This window comes from Cydia splendana, chromosome 24, assembly GCF_910591565.1.
Source record: "Cydia splendana chromosome 24, ilCydSple1.2, whole genome shotgun sequence".
NCBI classification, from domain to species: domain Eukaryota; kingdom Metazoa; phylum Arthropoda; class Insecta; order Lepidoptera; family Tortricidae; genus Cydia; species Cydia splendana.
Window position 1 is genome coordinate 6,216,169 of NC_085983.1, and position 20,522 is coordinate 6,236,690.

The following is a 20,522-nucleotide window of genomic DNA, read 5'->3' on the forward strand; positions in this document are numbered from 1 at the left end:
ATGTTTTGGGAACAGAAGGGACATAACAGAACCTATCTCTGTGGTAGTAACTCTGTATTGGTACCTATTAGGTATGATATAGCCACCAATGGGGTTGGCCGGTCGAAGTATTTAGCGGATGGCGCCAGCATAGCCCTGTAAATCCCTAAAATATTATGCCCTGGGTGCCAGCCCTTTAAGCCAAATCTCATAGAAAAAGGGGCAAGCTATGATGGTGCCATCTATGCAAACCTTTGACAGTTGCCAACCCCATTATGTAGGTACATACTAAAATGATAGTTCGGTCTGACAAATTGGGGCAATAGAACTATAATTTTAGTATCTCGGATATATAAAGACAAGGTTTCGGCTACCGAATAGGCTAGGAGGCCGTTATTGGTTCAAACAATAAGATTTAACAGAATTAAGGCTCGTTTTTGTCACTTGAACGCATGGCCGCCTAGACCGTCAAGGTTCGGTGACTTAACCATGGATCACTGGGGCCGAGTTTCGCTTAGCTGGCACAGTTTGGCCGTTTTTGTGGAACCTATGAAGGTTACATGGTTATATTGAGATTTATACGTAATTGGGTAAATACAGGATTAGATAGGCACTAAAGTCTGAAACTTACGGTCCTATTTGCGGAAAGCAGCTATTTACTAATAAATAAAGTAATATAATGATTACTATTTTTTACTAGTTGATGCCTAGTTCCTGGTCTTACTAGTTTATTATATTATGTTATTGTAAGGTAATTAAACGTATTTTAAATATTAATAGCCGGGTCCACACAGAGCGAGCATACGCGCGGGAGGCAATTTCCTCGCTAATTAGGTAGTTAGAGCTAGGCTCCAAAGTATGATATATAAAAAAGGTGTGATTTTTCGATGGCAAATGTATAACAATTGTAAGGGAGAAATTCAAAGGTCTGATGGGGAAAACGGCACCACTTTTTATCCTGGCAACATCGGGTCTCTAGAAGCCTATAGGAGCACAACTACAAGGATCATAAGTCAATCTTTGGTCTAATAATTAATTATGCATACGACACAGTTCTAGAGAGACTGTGGACTACTACGATTGTTCAAATAATAATGTTCACTATGTAATAGTAATATAATATAACGTTTTTCCTTTCGATTGATAAATAAAAAGGCGTCTAAAATAAACTGACAGATAAGAGCTGGCGCCGAATGTGTATGAAAATTGACCGACAGATCAGCATGACATGCAATGCATGAGTTTCATGACACTGTAGAAAGACAGGAAACTTGGCGTAAACGAAAATTGCTACTATGTAGTGAGGTACATTATGAAAATAGGTGTACCAGAAAGTTATACAACACAGTCCGTTAATAATGTCACAACTTTTAACTACAAAATCCACAAAGCAATCGAGATTGTGTGCCGTCGCCACGTCAAACACACTACGGGAAAATAAATTACTTACGAACAAAAATTGACAATCATTCTAGACATTTACTTAATTGAAACTGTCAAAATGTTGTTGAAACAAAATGATTTAATTTTATATAAGTAAAATAAATAAATAAATTCGCAAAGCGTATTCACACAATATGATCATGTTCCAAAAGGATTCCGCACAAATTCGAAGTACGTTAAATATCAATAGGTATATCTAATAAGAGTAGTTTTAATATTTGAAATAAACGGTTTGGAAACTATAGTGGAACTACCTACACATTAAATAACCAAAAAGTACTCACTTTTTCTGTATGGAAATCTCGGTCCTCTAATAAAAGGTGTGACCAATGCTGGGATAGTATGCAGCGACATAATATTCCAATTTCACACACAAACTGTTTCTCTTAAAATTCAATTTATCGCCGAATTTCCCTTTGGTTTTATTTTTATTTGAAAGAAACGAGTATCTGCCACCGCGACCCCGAACGAATGAAAAAAATCGACGATCGTTCCTTATTCGAAAAATAATAAGAAAAAATTAACTGCCAGAGATAAGAAACATGTAATAGATTTTTAAAGAAAAAGCTTTTTAGTCGATTTTGTAAAAAAGTTTTGGGGTTGTTTTTTTTTATTCGTTAGGGTTGTACAAAAGTTTTTTTATTAACAGCTGATATACTTTTTAATTTTAAGTACCTAATTAAAATGATTTGAAATTGCCTTTACCTTTTTTTTATTAAATTGTAAGAAGGCAAGGGATGATACATTGATATCTTATAGTCTGTCAAAGTCATTTCTGTCAGTAGAAAAAAGCGGCAAATTAAAAAAATGTAGGCGCTTAGGGTTACTCGTATCGTCCCATAGAAAAGTTGAATCACGCGCCTTTTTGTACTGAAAAAGTTGTTTGTAGGTATTAGTTTTTTCAGGTGAAATGAGAGAATCCGCTATACCTAGTTTTGACCAAAATAAGGAATGACATAAATAGGTCTAGACTCTAGAATGTAAGTGTAAGCGTCATACTTATATAAGTATTACTTTAAGTACTTTTTATTATTATTTTTCGTTGAACAATTTTTCTATATAGATACGAATCTGTCATTCATTCAATTGATCAAAGTAATCTATTATAAAATCGCTAAGAATGCAAAACTTGTTTTATGATCGGCATGTTCAGATATTTGTGAGCGCCCAAGCCCGCTCAGATATATCTGACGTCAAACAGCGCCAGCGCAATGCAAGCAGGCCAATGCCGTAGCGATGCGCCAAAAGTGACGCAATGTAGCTTGTGTAGACAATACTTTATGTAGTGAATTTAAAAAGTTTGAGAATCTATATGTAAGACATGTAAAGGCTCGTCCAGACGGGATGATCAAATTAACAATGTAATCACAATTAGATAAAAATTGGTGTCAATCTTATATAGAGTCCACACGTACGCAATTTCATAGTGGAATGGGCGAGCCAATGTCCTTCAATTTCATTTTTACGTCCACACTTCCTGATTAGATTGACAATTTAATCAGATTGTGCGAAAAATTGTCCCGTCTGGCCTGGCCTTAAGCAGACTACACAATTTTCATTATGCATAGAACTCCATTTTTAGGGTTCCGTACCCAAAAGGTAAAACGGGACCCTATTACTAAGACTTCGCTGTCTGTCCGTCCGTCCGTCCGTCCGTCCGTCCGTCCGTCCGTCCGTCTGTCTGTCACCAGGCTGTATCTCACGAACCGTGATAGCTAGACAGTTGAAATTTTCACAGATGATGTATTTCTGTTGCCGCTATAACAACAAATACTAAAAACAGAATAAAATAAATATTTAAATGGGGCTCCCATACAACAAACGTGATTTTTGACCAAAGTTAAGCAACGTCGGGCGTGGTCAGTACTTGGATGGGTGACCGTTTTTTTTGCATTTTTTCCGTTTTTTTTTTCATTATGGTACGGAACCCTTCGTGTGCGAGTCCGACTCGCACTTGCCCGGTTTTTGGATGTCGTTTAAGAATGTAGAAGTCGGATCAAGCGTTATACCGAAGACTACGTTTTACGTCATACTTTTATAAAGATTAGGCATTTATGATGACACTTTCCACACCCTGTCATTGCAAAGTATGTGCAGAGTTAGCGTGGCCCGAATATACCTATGTCATTTAGTCTACTACAAGAAACCATGGTATAATAATATACTCCGCCTGGTACTCCATTCCCGTCTTTTCTAGGTCACCTAACTGACACGGGCCTACGTCATCATGCGACAGCGCTATATGATAATATGCGATAGCGCTATATATAGCGGCCATGTTGTTGTGACGTAGGCCCGTGTCACTCTGGGAATGGAAGACCATGTTTTATTAGACTATGCAAGAATCGCAGTCTATAATGTGTGTATGTATGCAGTATTTACTTATAATATGTATGTTGGTATTTTTGTGTCGTGTGTTCCACTGAGCTTTTCTATACTGAGCTGATTTTGGTGAATGACGTTTTGATTTGTTTTTATGACGCGATAAGACAGGTAATAAAATCATAAAGCGTAGGCAATATTTGTATCCAAAATGGTAAAAAGGACGGACCAAAATGATGGTTATTGAGGTCACAGTTGACAGCTGTGGCCATTGGGTCCAACGAGCCGTTTCCTGTCATAGCTGACCTAGAGTTACGAGTAGGGGCTATTGGCAGTGGATTCTTTGGGCCTATACAGATACAAAATAATTTACCTACCTACCTATCTGCCTACGATCAGGGTTGCGAAACTCCTCGCTTCGGGCAAACTCGGCTCCGTTCGGCTCAGCGTTGCTCCGAGCAATTTTTAGGCAACTTGACGTCCCTTTGCGTGCACGACCACAGATAAGATAATGGCTTGAATGTTGACAACCCTACTAAATAGCCGAAAGGGATAGTGCCATTTAGAAAAGGACAACATGATTCGACCCTGAATCGCTGTCAAACTTCGGTTTTGTAGGAAGTTTCCTTTCTGTACGGTAGTACTATTATTTATTCTGTGCTACGATGCAGGAGGTCCCAGGTTCGAATCCCCGTCAGGGCATTTATTTGTGTGTTTATCACGAATAAATGTTATCTATGCATTGTCGCCTATAGTACCCATAGTGCAGTCGCTATCAGATATTGGAGCGGCCAAGGTGCTCAAAACTATCTGAACAAGCACTTTAACGCCTTGACAATAGAGACTTGTTCATATATTTGTGAGTGCCTTGGCTTCCCCGACTGTAGGTACATGTATAAGCTTTGCTTATACTCTGTATCTTTAGGTATTTAAATAAAAGTAAACAAAATCTGATGAGATGAAAACATTACATGATCAAATAATGTAGGTTAAAGTCAGTCCTTTCAGTGACGGATCTAGGCGGTTTTGTATTTGGTTGGTTAACCAATAAATGTTATAACTACCCGAAAATTTACAAATTGTTTTTTTACTGTTATTTAAATACCTAAAGATACATACTGTAGTTTAGGTCTTACATTCTTTACATTTTTCACTGACTCTGACACTAGGCTGAGCCTGTTCTGCTGAGTCCATTACATTATGATATGATTCACAAAAAGCAAGACGCATGTGAGGGGAAAACATTCAATTTTATATTAAACTGCATATATGTAGAGCAATTAGACTGTAACAGATACTTTTAAGCGAACTGTACCTACTCTATTTGCAAATTTATTTCAGTGTGGCAGAATATATTTGGCGTGTTATTTAATTACACAAATGGGCCGGGCCTACCGCGATGTAATTTCATTGTTTTTACCTTAAATTCCGACGTTTCAGCTGAGTTGCACCAGGTGTGGTCACGGAAAGACTCGGCTGAAACGTCGGAATTTAAGGTAAAACCAATGAAATTATATCGCGGTAGACCCGTTTGTGTGTTTAAATATGTGTACTAAACGCGAGAGTCTAAAGTGTTACATTTGGTGCGTTATTGTTTTTCACTCCCTATCGATGCTGAATTTATCATATTACACATTGGGTCTTACGAAGAAAATGCATAGGAAAGTCTCCATTTTATTTTCCTTTCTACTTGACTCAATTACTTAGATCAAGTATGTTTATGGTTTTCATCCCCAAGACACCGCCCCCCCACACATTAACCAAATCTCTGTAAACCTCTCATTTAAATAATTGAAAAACGCCATTATCTTAAAGTGGCGAACGACGTTTTGTTCAAGTTTAATTGAATGCTTTGTTTTTTTTATCACTTATCTACATACAAGATATATGCAGTGGTACTACTAAACGAAATTAATAACTAGCTTAAATCTAAAATAGGCCCCTGAGGCATTGTACCAAGGACGCTGGCGGCATTTCCTCGCTGTATCGCAATGCTGATACGGGGACGGGGCTATTCATAAATGACGTCATTTCAAATGGGGGGGGGGGGGGGGGGGTCTGGACATCGGATGATGGTAGCATGACGTAGGAGGAAACGGGGTCATTCGAAGCATGATTTTTGGATGGTTTTAGAGGGGGGGTCAAAAATCATAAAACAGCCCCTACGTTGTGCGAGGTATAGCTGCCAGCTTTTCGGTCACCAGTTAGTGACAACAGACGTGGAAACTTATCGAATGTCACCTGTATGTCCGGGTACGCTGCTTGTAGCGACGTAGCGACACAATATTAGGCCAAATGCCCAAATAGAATCTTGACAGGTTTCACATGACCTAACTTTATGTTAGTTTTTATCAGTAATTTTTCATAGGAACGGCATCGTATGTAGGTCAGCGAAGAAATCAATACATCGACGCCCGGGGAACGAGCCCTTTCAAGAGAAAGGACTGAGTTCAAAGGGTAACGCGCAGGTGACACCTAGAGAATAATATTAACCTTTTAACCGCCGTGGACTGATATATAAGACAAAACTTCTTGTAACTTCGTACCGCCGCCGACACGATCACGCTCGATGAAAATTTCTATGACGGTTAAAAGGTTAACCTACACAAAAACAAATATGTTTATCCTCCCTAAGGGCCACTTGCACCATCCCACTAACCCGGAGTTAACCGGTTAAACCGTTAACCCAGTGTCAAATTGCACTGGTAACCATGATAACTCTAGGTTTAACCGGTTAACCCCAGGTTAGTAAAAGGTGCAAGTGACCCTAAGTTGTATAAATATTTTTTAAAGGAAATCTGTTTTTAAATTATTTTGATGTTAGGAGCGAATTCCTACTTCTCTACTAATAGTATAAGTGCGAACTCTGTCCGTCTGTACGTTGCCTCTTTGCGCTTTAACCGCTGAACAGATTTAGACAAAGTTTGATTTAGGCCTGGGAAAGGGCATATGATAGGTTTTATTGGGTTCCGTACCCAAAGGGTAAAAACAGGACCCTATTACTAAGACTCCACTGTCCGTCTGTCTGTCACCAGGCTGTATCTCATAAACCGTGACAGTTGAAATTTTCACAGATGATGTATTTCTGTTGCCGCTATAACAACAAATACTAAATAGTACGGAACCCTCGGTGGGCGAGTCCGACTCGCACTTGTCCGGTTTTTTTAGCAATCATCATCGTACCACGCAGACGAAGTTGTGTGAATAGTAGGTATTACCTACAGTCAAAGTCAAATATATGTTTACATTTTTCGCCTTATTACAAAGAAGTAAGGTGCAAAAGTGTAAACATGTCTTAGACGTTGACTGTACCACAGAAAAAATCTCTGTTGCTTCATCAAAGCGACATTTTCATGGCGTCAGTTTTCTTACGTAAAAAGTAAACTTACTGCGAAGTCTTATAAAAGTTATAAACTAAAGTTTTCTTCTTGTATATTTACGACATTGTAATCTATATTTAGGTACTACAGGATTGTGAAAAATACACTGTTTCAAAATTATAAATAAACGAAACAATGCTACTTAAATATTTTATTGTTTTGAAACACTTTTTCTTGCTACTTCGGGAAACCTTATTGAATTTTTGTGGTAAAATCGTTTATAATCTTGAAATATTTTGTTCTTGTTTAGGTGATATGTGATACTCGACTACACCAGTGATATTCGATGATGTTTAACGTCTATTGTTTAACAGTACGTTTTTGCTACTAATATGAATTAGGTAGTATGTATCTACCATTGAAAATACGCAACATGGCGAAGGCCAAATATATTTTTTTCAGGCTTTCATTAGAGTTAGACCAAGAAAAGTCTGCAGCGATTTTGATGGCCCACGCAGTGCAAGTGTTATTTATACGTCATAATTTCACAGAAGTTTTGCGTTTAAAATAAGATAAGATAAGATACATTTATTGATAATAACACTTTCACTGCGTGGGCTATCAAAACTCTGCAGACTTGTCTTGGTCTAACTCTATCCTTTAAGGGGCCCACTGATTAACAGTCCGCCGGGCGGTATCGGCCTGTCAGTTGTTCGGAACTGTCAAAATTTTCTTCTAACTGACAGGCCGATACCGTCCGGCGGACTGTTAATCAGTGGGCCCCTTTAGTTTAGAACGTTATTCGTGACGTACAATGTAAATACCTTAGTGTTTATGAGTAACAATAAGATGCGCCCCCTATGCAAGTAATCCATTTTGTAATGTTCCTATTCTTAGATAAGCCTGTTTGTACACGCCTAACCTTGTTACTGTATACACTCGCCAGATACATCTGAGCGGTAAAGGTGTTCAAATATATCTGAACGTGCACTAACACCTTAAGTAGGTACCTAATAGACGGAGAGATTAGATTAGATTAGATATTTCTAGCTACGGAAATAGGTTTGCAATTTATAGAGCAACGATATCCCTCTAGTTAGTGTGCCATACTCTCATTATTAATTAATTCGGGCGCCTGGCAGCTGTTCAGCAGTGGGTGTGACAGCTCTTAGACCACCTTGGCGATCCTATCGACCGAGCGGAAAGATTTCGTATTTATTCAGCCCAGAGGAGTGAGGAGCTCTTCAATCCAGCCAAATGTTATCTAACAAATAAAAAAATATGACAAAGAATATATTCGATATTAAACTTTCGTGAGACATATTTTAAACTTAAACATGTCGCCAATAGCGGCTAAAAATTCAAGTGAGTGAAACCTCGTTGCGTCGTCTAAACAGTTTAAATAAATGAAAATCGGCTCCCAAGCGGGAAAAGATAGTTTTTTAGGGTTCCGTACCCGAAGGGTCAAAACGGGACCCTATTATTACTAAGACTTCTGTCCGTCTGTCTGTCTGTCACCAGGCTGTATCTCATGTATAAGTATTTCTGTTGCAGCTATAACAACAAATACTAAAAACAGAATAAAATAAATATTTAAGTAGGGCTCCCATACAACAAACGTGATATTTTTGCCTTTTTTTTGCGTAATGGTTCGGAACCCTTCGTGCGTATTTTTTATTATTATATTGATGAAAATTTCGCGAGAAAGTCTTATTAGGAACCCTTAACGGAGACACTTCGGTTATTGGGATATTTTACAATTGCCCTTAAACCTGTTCAAGTGAAAGACCTAGATCTACGGCAAGTTAGGTCTGTTATACTGTTTAGACACGCCAGTTTACCTAGGAACCAGGCTAGAACCTAACGCAACACTGTAACGGGCATTTTCAATGATACTTCTGCGTCAGTTATTTGTATTACAACTCGTCCGCGACTTTGTATTAGTTAAACTGTCCTATCATCATCATCATATCAGCTGAAAGACGTCCACTGCTGGACATAAGCCTCCCCCAGGGATCTCCACACCGACCGGTCTTGCGCCTCTCTCATCGGCTCCCAGCGACCTTAACCAGATCGTCGGACCATCTTGTGAGTTGCGAGGGTTTTAACACACGAGGGTTAAACAAATTTTGCCACCGAGTGAAACACAAAATTTTTCACCACACCAACAAGGAAAATAGGTACTAAGTAACTGTTAAATATCAAACAAAACCAAGCAAATCAATTCGAAAAGAATGTTATTAAATATTTATCTGTCAAAATTTTAAAGTCAATTCTACCAGCCTACATAAGTAAACAACTCAAAGTTTGCATTTAATTCCTTTGCCCCACATGTGTATAAAATTAAACTTTATCATCAGTTTTTGAACAATCATTATAGCTTTTTTTTAGCCTTTATTATTTTAGCTTTTAGCTGGTGTGGTTAAAAAATTTAAACCTAACTTGAATAAATTATAGAAAGGTTTTAAATAAACCGTAACATCAGCTGGAAGGGAAAGTGACTTTCCGTCCGATTGAGCATTTGATCGGTTTCCTTTTCGAATTTAGTTTGGATTTGGATAACTTTTATTTTTAGACGGAACTTGGTTGCTTGGTTGGTTATAAGTGTTATAACACGGCCCTAGTAAATAAGTAAATATAACCCTTCAGATTTAGTAGACTGAGCGTTAGCGAAGGTATCAGTTTCAACTTGAGCAAAAATGCTTTCGTTATGTCCGGATGCTCTCCTATGCCGTTCGCATTACTCAATCGATTCTCGTGAATTTTTTTGTGCAGATTTGGTAATTTTTGATAGTTTCGGTTTTAAAAAAGTTTTTAAAAAAGGTTTTAAAAACGCCAGTATTTGTCTATGGCATTTAAGACCCATGTCAGTATTGTCCATTATGACTATTGTATTTGTTGTGTACATCGTACGAAGAGCATGACCACCCTTTTCGCAATCGGCTAAATGCGCCCAGCCGGATGATTGACAGGGTTAGGGCGCGTGCGCGACCACGTGCTCGTTCAATGACCTTCACACCGCTCACGCTTGACTGTACAGTCAGCTAGGGATATACATACAGATTTGTCCACCAGACACATCTGATCCTAATAGCCAAAATGCCAATTGTTTGCACCGTAGCGAGCGATACGCTCATGTCTATTTGCCGCACTAATATCAAAATATGGAAGAGTTATAGAGAGACATTAATTAGCGTTTCACCCAGATTTGACCACCAGACCTGTCTCGTAGATCTGTCAAATATATGGCGGGAATCAAGCACAGATGTGTCCGGTGGAGATCAGGCCGAAGACGCTCCTGGCAGACAGATCTGTAGGGCACATATGGCGGCCTAGCCAAGGTGACAATCGCTTGCGCTTCGCCATCGAATTGATCGAATCGCTTTGTGTCTCTCTATCATTCATCCATATATAAATGTGACAGTGACAGTTGCGTTTCGTTCGCTATGTAGCGTTAGCGATTGGCATCTTGTCTCCGGTGCCTGTACAGTTAACATCTATACAAATCACAAAAAGTATCTGCCACCATGGAATACTTTTCATGCGTAGTCTGATCCGTTACTTTGGATGTTGACTGTACGTATTCTTTCTCAGCTAGGTATTAGTGACAGCCATAGAGCATAGAATTTATATTCATATATCTATGGTCATCCAGTCATTGGACAGCCAGTCATACACTAATTATCATCTTGCTAGAAATATCCTCGCTTTTTGCTGATTCGTAGCCTGAGTTACCAAGATATTATTGCTGACTGTACAGTCACCTGAAATAATATGTTACACAACGAAGGCCGCAAAAATATCTGACACGATCTTATTTGTAGAGCCATAAGAGCCTGTCACATATTTTTGCGGCCTTCGAAAATTGACATATTATTGCAGGTGACTGTACTGCTTTATAATATTATGGCTCCTCTACACGATGGGCCAACGCCGGCCACTCCAAGGGACGCATTTATGCGTTAGAGGGAGCAAGTGATATACCTATCGCATTCTACCGCATGGCTGCGTCCCTTGGAGTGGCCATCGTGTAAAGGAGCCATTAAGTTAGAGCCACACGCTAGCGTCTCCCGAGCGTCAGCGTCTAGTCAACTCTGTCCTCCTAAGGCCCAATGTCCTATCTATAGTACTTTTTCAATTCGATGAAATCTAAATCATATTCAATTAGAACAGAGTCGCTTTTGCTTTGTTTCGTTGAATTTTCAAACAACCCAAAATCAACTCTATTATGTCCTACTATCATAGGTTCAAATTTCAGTGGCAAATTTTGGATTTTTCATTTGTATGGCTGAGCCTTTCCTAAGGCTCCGTGTCCTAAGGGTGGCTATGGCTGCTTCTCGACGCCACGTTGGCGCAACTGCGCAGTGACGCCATTTACCACAGCGCTGACTAGACGCCGACGCTCAAAAGACGCTAGTGTGCGGTGGCCCTTAACCTATGGACGCCAATGACCGATATATCCGCACCGAAGGTTCAACGCCAATAATCAGTCACAGACCACAGACCAACATAGACCTACGTGCATATGCATAAAGTTCAATTTCAGTTTTGACACTTCGGTGACGTGGCGTCCGGGTGACTGCTTTTGTGTTTGACACGGCGTCGAAAAGGTTAAGGGCCAAGTTAAAGTAACAGTACACCCAAATCGATACCCTTTCAGAATTAAAAAGAAAGCAACCGAAAGTGAAAGAGAAAACGCCATTGTCAAGGCAAAAGCATCCCCAGACGAAAATTGCTAGTTTTACGATAGCCCAGTCGACGGGGCGGTTGACCTCTACTATATTTCCCCCGTCGCGTCTGCTTTGGTTCATATATAGATTACATGTTACAGACACCGCATTGTAAAGCTAAGTATCATAAGTGGCTTGACCTTGAGTGACAAACTGACCAAGGCCTCCAGTGTCCAGAGCTGGAACCTGGAACATTATATCGGGTGGAACAGAATGAGGCACTTTTAAAGATGACTCAAGTTAGACCAGGCCGTGGCCGGGCCGGACCTTCCGGCGCTTATTTTTCTATGACATGACAGGTGATCAGGTGATGCTTTCCATAGAAAAAAATGCGCCGGAAGCTTCGGCCCGGATACGGCCCGGTCTAACGTGAATCATCCTTTTATGCAAACGGGGAATTGTTTAGGCTACGTACTTTATTTTTCACTTATTACTCTTATTAGTCACGTCAATATTTCTAACCGTTGTTGAGATACAGTTTGTTAAACATTTAGTGCAAAAATCTGTATGTTTCAACCCTAGCAAGAAGATCCAAGATATTAATGACAGTCATGTCATTGTCAATTTAAAATATAAATAACTTTGTAAGGTTGTCACTGATATAAAAATATTTCCATTGAATGATTTTGTTTTTTTTTTTAAACCCAGCTTTACGATTATAATAACATAACTCAATTTTAGATCACTTACCTACATAACACTATCCTTTCAGCTCAGTCCGTAGAAATGTTGCACCCTGTATAATGACATCTATTTCGGTTTATAATGTATATAAGAACCTAGTGTTCTACATCAAATAACACAAATTAAAATTCTCATAAAAATAATTTGATTTGTTTTCTAATAACAAAAATCTATAGGTATAATTAATAGTGTCCAATCGAAGTTTCGGTTTAGATTTCGGTAGGTTTCACCAAAAATTCATGTTTTGGTCGAAAGTTCGGTTTCGGTCGAAAAATTGACGAACGAACGGCCGCGCCGGAACTGTGTTTTCGTTAGTCTCGGACTGAAGTTTCGGCTTCGGCTGATTTCGGCATAAAAAAATTGTTTCGGCCATAGGTTCAGCTTCAGCACCAAACCTATTTTGTGCATCTGACTGGTATGTGATCTGTACGTTAATATAGATAGTCCAATCGACAGGGAGGTGGATGACTACAATATTGTTCCCGTCGCGTCAGATTCGCTAAATATGTACCTAGTAGGTAACATACTCCAGTCGAAAAGGCGGTTGCCCTCTGCAATATTTATCCCGTGGGTACTAATAGGTAGACGAGCTAAGGTACTATTATGGACGTTTAGAAGTACAGAATTACCATTCGGAGTATACTATGTGTCTATCTGTTTATATCTCCGAATTAGCTGTTACATGAATTTGAACCATATAACTAGGATGGTAAATTTGCTTTTTAAAAGGCTTGTTCCCGTTCAGAAAGTAGCAGTAGCAACCACTGCTTTAAAGAAGCAATGCCTTTTTAGGGTTCCGTACCCAAAGGGTAAAAACGGGACCCTATTAGTAAGACTCCGCTGGCAGTCTGTCCGTCTGTCTGTCACCAGGCTGTATCTCATGAACCGTGATAGCTAGGCAGTTGATAATTTCACAGATAATGTATTTCTGTTGCCGCTATAACAACAAATACTAAAAACAAAACAAAATAAATATTTAAGTGGGGCTACCATACAAACGTGATTTTTTTGCCGTTTTTTGCATAATGGTACAGAATACCCTTCGAGTCCGACTCGCACGTGGTCGGCTTTTTTTTATTACTGGTTATTAAGAGTATTTTTTCTAATATTTTTCTGATTTTCCCTCACATCCTCCTGCCCCATCTAGATATAATTCCCTGTATAATTATTTAATTAGTTAGGTTATAAAGAGCTGTTTTCCTCATAAGGGATTGAAAAGTCACGCACGGATAAGCGACGATTTTACCTTACACTTGACCTATTTCCTTGCGATACATCTCAGCATAGATATAATCTAAGGCATTCTAGATATAGGAATGCATGCGAAGAGCGTTTTCACATTGTCCGATCCGATATCGGATGTTGGAAGCCATTAAAATGTAAGATATATGTGTTTCTCTGTATATGTTTATGCATTTAATTATTGATTATTACTTTGTTATTACTGTTACTGAAAGACGATAGATAATGTCAAAAGGCGAACTTGATGTCATTATGGCACCCTCCATCAGCTGTTTTAGTCATAGGCGCCTTCCGACATCCGATATCGGAAAGGCACTTCCGATAAATTCTGCCATGTTGGAGCCCTCGCCACCTATCGGACCGATAATATTTGTTTGTGTGCGTATGTGTACCTAAGCATAATATTTATTGTAGTGTGCGTGACCGCTAAAGACTGCGCCCGTGCGCACCCCCGCGGCCTGACTACGGAGATGTAGGATCCTACATCCGATATCGGATCGGACAATGTGAAAACACTCTAAGGTAACATACCTATATCTGGGTAATTCCGAAATTGGACTCTGACACGATGGAAATATGGGTGTTTTAGAATTTACCCGACACTTAGAAGTGATTCGGAGTCAAATACCTGAATTAATCTTAGTTTCTTAGTTTTACAGGGCGTTTACGCAACTTTCAGACTCTTTTGGATATGGCCAAAGGTGGCGAAATGACTAACATTTAGTGAAAAAAACCGGTCAAGTGCGAGTCGGACTCGCGTTCCAAGGGTTCCGTACATAAGTCCGACTCACGCTTGACTGCACATTTCTAATGTTTTCCTGTCATCTATAGGTAAAGTACTTTTGTGTATTTTTTTTTAAATTTTAGGCTCAGTAGTTTCAGAGATAAAGGGGGGGGGGATTGGTGGGACAGACAGACAGACGCACGAGTGATCCTATAAGGGTTCCGTTTTTCCTTTTGAGGTACGGAACCCTAAAAATAAAGCTAGAGTGTAGAAGTCTGCAGCGATTTTGACATCCCAGACTGTGCAAGTGTTATTTAAACGACAAACTTCTACGAAATTATGAATCAAGATCGTTGCAGAGTTATCTTGGTCTAACTCTAAAAGTGACGTTATTAAGAGGAAACGGGACGACCGCTTCTCTATATATAAACATATATAATTTGATGTAAGTATTTGCCCCTTTGTTTGGCTTTTTATGATTTTTCAGATTATTATAAGAATAAGGAGCAAAACACAAATTCCACGCTAATTTTTAACGCTTGTATTAATGAAAAATTCTATGTGTTTATTAAATATTTTCAAGAAAGGAAAAGGTTCAGGCGGAGTATGTCACTTTCTTAGGACGTCACATTCTGAGGACGTCACATTCTGAGTTCGTCACTTTCTGAGTACGTCACTTTCTGAGAACGCCACTTTCTGAGGACGTCACTTTCTGAGAACGCCACTTTCTGAGTACGTCACTTTCTGAGTACGTCACTTTCTGAGAACGCCACTTTCCGAGTACGTCACTTTCTGAGTACGTCACTTTCTGAGAACGCCACTTTCTGAGTACGTCACTTTCTGAGAACGCCACTTTCTGAGGATGTCACTTTCTGAGTACGTCGCGTTTTTTAGCATAGGTATGATTTAACAGTATAATATACCTGCACGAAAAATGTATACTGCCAGCAACCAGATTAGCTGTTCGACATACGGTCGCTTTTATATCTTACATACCAATACCAATCTCTGTTTGCCTTACGCCTGACTGGTAGAGAATTCCATTTGGCAAAACGTCCTATGTTTCGTGCAATAAAGTGAAAATAGAGAAATAAATAATATAAAAACAATCTAATTATGTTTAAATCATTATTTAATTCAGAATACTTAGAAACTACAAGCACCAAAACATTTAGCCACAGATTGGAGTTAGGCCGGCAACAGCTTCGATTCAATACACATAAATGTTTCGCACAGTAGGAACCATGATTTTATCATTCGCCGCTGTGATTAGCTGGTGAAGGTATCACGGCAAGCTCGCTGACACCAGTAGAAGGTCATTCCCACATATTTACATTTAAACGGACTGCCGCTCCTTTCGTGACAACATATTCTTCAACATACCGCGTCTTCTGTCATGTCTCCATAAACTCACGTCTTTTTTTCTGATGATGGTGTAAATTTTGGATATCTGCGTATAAAAATCAGCTCTTGCAGTTTTGGTTCAGACAATATTTCTTCTCGTGTCACCTATGGAGAATAGGCGTCAAAGGATTTTTTCTTCATATCGGCAACGGCATATTCAGAATATATGTTCAGCCATCAATCACTTCTGCGTATGGATCACTCCCATACTCTCATAGTTCTCATGTTCTGCATATATTTAATGTAATTTATTTGTATGTTTTCTTCCTATATAGGTTACACGATGAATTTTTAAATTAATATTACATTGTACTTTTAGCCTGACAATAAAAATCTATCATGTCGCCGATTTGACATCGCTGATTTTTTATATATCTTGGTTATAAAGTTTGTCAAAGGACTGTCTCATTTCAAACATAGACAGAGATAAACATAGTATCTTTGTCTTACACTAGTACTAGCACCCAAAAGAAAAGGATGAGTGTAGTTTTTATTGTTCTTATTTAATGACAAATTTGTTTGACCACTTACAGTCCGTTAACTCTCAGAATGAACTTCGTTTTTCGGGTAAAATCGGACGTATTCGCGTAATAGAAAATGACAGCGTCGTACTGATTTAGTTGCAACTTGCAATCCAACACTCAAAACTATACAGGGTGGTCTATACCACGACGTCCAAAAATTTTTTTAGATTCCTCAATTCAATTATAGAATATGTATGTTAGCCGGTTTTTCGTAGTTTACGAGTTATGAATTTTTGAACTTTTAACTTTGAAAAAAAAAAAAAAAAAAAAAAAAACTGTCAAACGTCAACGAAAAAACACGGCTCTAAATTATAAATTTAGTTTTTATTTTAAGAACAGCCGTTTTGCGAATATTTACGTATCAATCGCTCGATTTCTAAATGCTTATAATGAGTAAAGACTAAAAATAGCAAGCGAATACTTTGCGGAAGTCCCAACGCGTTCCTTGGGGCCCTACACGGACGTGACAGCCGCCGTCAATCAACGAAATCAAGAAATGTTTTTATTTACGTTTTGAGTGATTTTATTTATTCCTGTGCCTTTTTTCCGAGTGATCCAGTGCACCGTTCAATTGTTCTATACCAATATTAACGGTCCAAGCAACAACAGTTTTGCCTCAGTTCTTCTATGCATGACTTCGTGAAAAGTGAAATTTGCAGTGTTTTGATAATATTTTTATACCTATGCATTTTGTTTATATTTGGTCTAAGTATTCTGTTAGGTAAGTTTTTTATGTCGTGTACAGCAAATACTTTAAATGCCGCCCCCACTACCTCACCTGCGGAGCCTTTAACCCAGTGCCCACAATGCCCACAAGGCTGTGTTTTCAAAGGGCAGCGGGGACTCAACATACACATCGGCAAAATCCATAATAACCGGGCAGTCGGGTGCACGCCAACCGACTCTCTCCCAGCACCGAGTACCTCTAGTTCGTCCCACATTAGCAAACCACCCTTTTCCGAAACCCTAGGTAACTTAAAAAACTCTATTCCCATTATAAAACGTATTCCCCGGAGCGCACGTATCACTGTTGCTCAAAAACTCACCGCAGATGTGAAAGCTGCCGTGAGTCAGAACTCTCCGGAATCCTGGGAGCACCTTCTTACTTTCCCATACAGAGTTCTACATATCAAAGCAGACGCGCAAAAGGGTATTTCACTGACATCGAGGATAAAACAAAATTGTTCTAATCCCCATGACATTACCAACTTAGCCAGACCCGCTTTTAAACAAAGCCTGTCATTTCGCCGTCACGTCGAAACAAAAATTGGAGAAGGCAATATTAAAGGCGCCGCACGCCTCCTATTTTCCAGTGACGCAATAGCCCCTGACACACCTGAAACTTTGGCAGCCCTACTATCCAAGCACCCGAGCCCCGATACCAACGCCATCCTACCCGATCCTCCCGGCCCTTCCGACCCATGCCTCCAGGTAACGCCCGATGAGATTCTCGCCGCGATTTGCTCCTTTCCCAATAGCTCCGCAGGTGGTCTTGACGGTCTGTCGCCCCAACACCTTAAGGACCTACTTGCCCACTGTTGCGGCGAAGCCGGTGAGGCCCTTTTGATAGGTCTGACAACCTTAGTTAATCACATGCTACAGGGCAAAGTTAACCCAGATGTAATTAACATTTTATATGGAGCAAACCTGTGTGCGCTGACCAAGAAGGACGGTGGAATCAGGCCAATTGCGGTAGGTACGACTTACCGCCGCCTGGCGGCCAAAACCTGCTGCAAAGCCGTATCAGACACATTAAGGAATTACTTCCAACCGCTTCAATTAGGTTTCGGCTCTAAAGGTGGGTGTGAAGCAGCGGTACACTCCCTACGTGCTTTTACTACAAGAAAGGAAGGCGAGGTCTTACTAAAGGTAGATGTACGTAATGCATTTAACTCGGTCGACCGTGGCGCCTTGTTGACACAAGTCAAAGAGAAAATCCCTGAACTTTATAATTTTATTTGGCAATGCTACTGCAACCCCTCCAAATTACTTTTCAAGAATAACCTCTTATTCTCTTCCGTCGGATGTCAGCAAGGCGACCCCCTGGGTCCTGCTCTTTTTAGTCTGGCTATCCAACCAATTATTGAGCGCCTAAATTCAAAATTTAATGTTTGGTATCTTGACGATGGTACCCTGGGTGGCAAAGTCGACGAAGTTGTCAAAGACCTAGAAAGTCTCACCACAGAATTCTCAAAAATAGGTTTGACTTTAAATTTTTCCAAATGTGAGCTATATTTTTTAGACAATTTCCAAAAAGACACAGCAATTCCCAAATTCCAAAATTTCGCCCCAGACATCAAAATTTTAGATTCTAGCTCACTTTTTCTATTAGGCTCACCCATCTTAGACGAAGCCTTCCCAGGGTATATCAACGACAAACACCAAAATTTTAGTTTTTTTTCGGATCGCTTACTCCAAATTAACCCCCACATGGCTTACACGATCATTAAATTCTGCTTGTTTGTCCCCAAATTTACGTATGCCCTTCGATGCAGTCACTTTTGGAAATATCCCCAACTTTTGGCCAAACTAGACGAACTTATAAAAAATACCGTTTTTTCAATCATGAACATTCATTTAGACAACCGTCAATGGACCCAAGCCACCTTGCCCATCAGGCATGGTGGTATTGGGATCCGTCCAATTTCGAGTATCGCTTTACCTGCCTTCCTTTCTTCGGTTCATAGCATGCAAAATTTATTTTTCAAAATTCTAAAAATCAACACAGTTAACAGTTCGGACTTACCTTTTTTGTCAGAAGCCGTGGATAGCTGGAAGGCTGCCTGCCCCAACAAGGACCTACCCGAGATGCGCCATTCGCAACATCAATGGGACGAGCCGCTCTGCGTGCTGGTACGTGATAATCTATATGAAACGGCCACCAGCCCTGCAGAGCGAGCTCGTCTTCTTGCTGGAACGAAATGGGAATCCGGCGCGTGGCTGCAGGCACTCCCTTCCAGTAACCTCGGCACTCTGCTAACCAGCAGTACTTTTAGACTCGCGGTATCCCTGCGCTTGGGGGCGGCATGCGTGGCCCCACACCGTTGCCACTGCGGCACTGACGTGTCGAAATTTGGAACCCACGGCCTCTCCTGCACCAAGAGCGCCGGCCGCATGGCACGCCACGCCAGTCTTAATGACATACTGCGCCGGGCCCTCGTCACCGCCGGAGCGCCGTCGGTTCTAGAACCGACGGGTCTAGCGCGTGACGATGGGAAGAGGCCAGATGGCATGACACTGGTTCCCTGGAAGCTGGGTCGACCCCTCGTCTGGGACGCCACGTGCGTGGACACGCTCGCGCCGTCCCATCTTCCAGGGACCTCTTCCAGGGCTGGCGCCGCTGCCGATGCGGCCGAGCATCTCAAGCGGCGCAAATATGCAGCCATAGACACCGGCTGCATGTTTGAGCCGTTTGGTGTGGAGACGCTTGGGCCGTGGGGTCAAGGCGCGCACAGCATTTACAAAGAATTAGCCAAGCGCCTTATAGACGCAACGGGTGACCGGAAGGCTGGAGCCTACCTCGCCCAACGCATTGGCGTTGCCGTTCAGCGCGGTAACGCCGCCAGCCTTCTGGGCACCCTACCGGAGGGCACAGACCTGGGGCCAATTTTTTATTTGTAGGTTTTTTATTTTTTAGGTAGTTTTAGTTTAGTATTTTTAGTTATTAGTTTAATTAATTTTTGTTCGTCATTATTATTTAGTTTATATTTATATTTAAGTTTAGTTTTTAATTAGTGTTGTTTGTTTACTTCCTTGTTCGTCCAACAATAATTGTATAATTGTAAAATGTATAATTTAAATTTAATTTAATTGTATTGTATATATTATAATGTATTATTAAAGAAATAAAAGACTTTTAACTTTTGTTAAGAAATTCCGGGCCGAACCAATTAATTTATTTACAAAAACTATTGAACTTTTTTGAATGTTTCTTTTTATAACATAATCCTTTACAAACGACGCAGTTGCTAAAAAAAATCAGCATCCTCACTTGGCTGCGAGTTGGAAAAAAAAAGTCACAAACAAGCGAGTTCAACGACTTTTGGTTATTTTAGAAACTGCTAGTCCCTAAGTTTTTTTTTAAGGTTAAAAAAAAGTGACAATAGTCATAATTTGACAGAGTCACCGGTCAAAGGAATCGAGGTGAAAA

General features: G+C 40.1%; 1 protein-coding gene across 3 annotated transcripts in view; it reads right to left on the reverse strand.

Moving 5' to 3' along the window:
• Nucleotides 1-20,522, reverse strand: part of LOC134802391 (translational regulator orb2) — a 90,434-nt gene that overhangs the window by 18,689 nt on the left and 51,223 nt on the right. Inside the window, exon 1 of one of the 3 annotated variants that reach the window (XM_063775032.1) lies at nt 1,707-1,894. The exons of the other annotated variants lie outside the window; for them this stretch is intronic. Within the exon in view, the coding sequence (XP_063631102.1) occupies nt 1,707-1,776 (70 nt within the window). The 5' untranslated portion in view covers nt 1,777-1,894. Of the gene's footprint in view, nt 1-1,706; nt 1,895-20,522 lie in introns of those variants that run through there. 3 annotated transcript variants of the gene reach the window in all.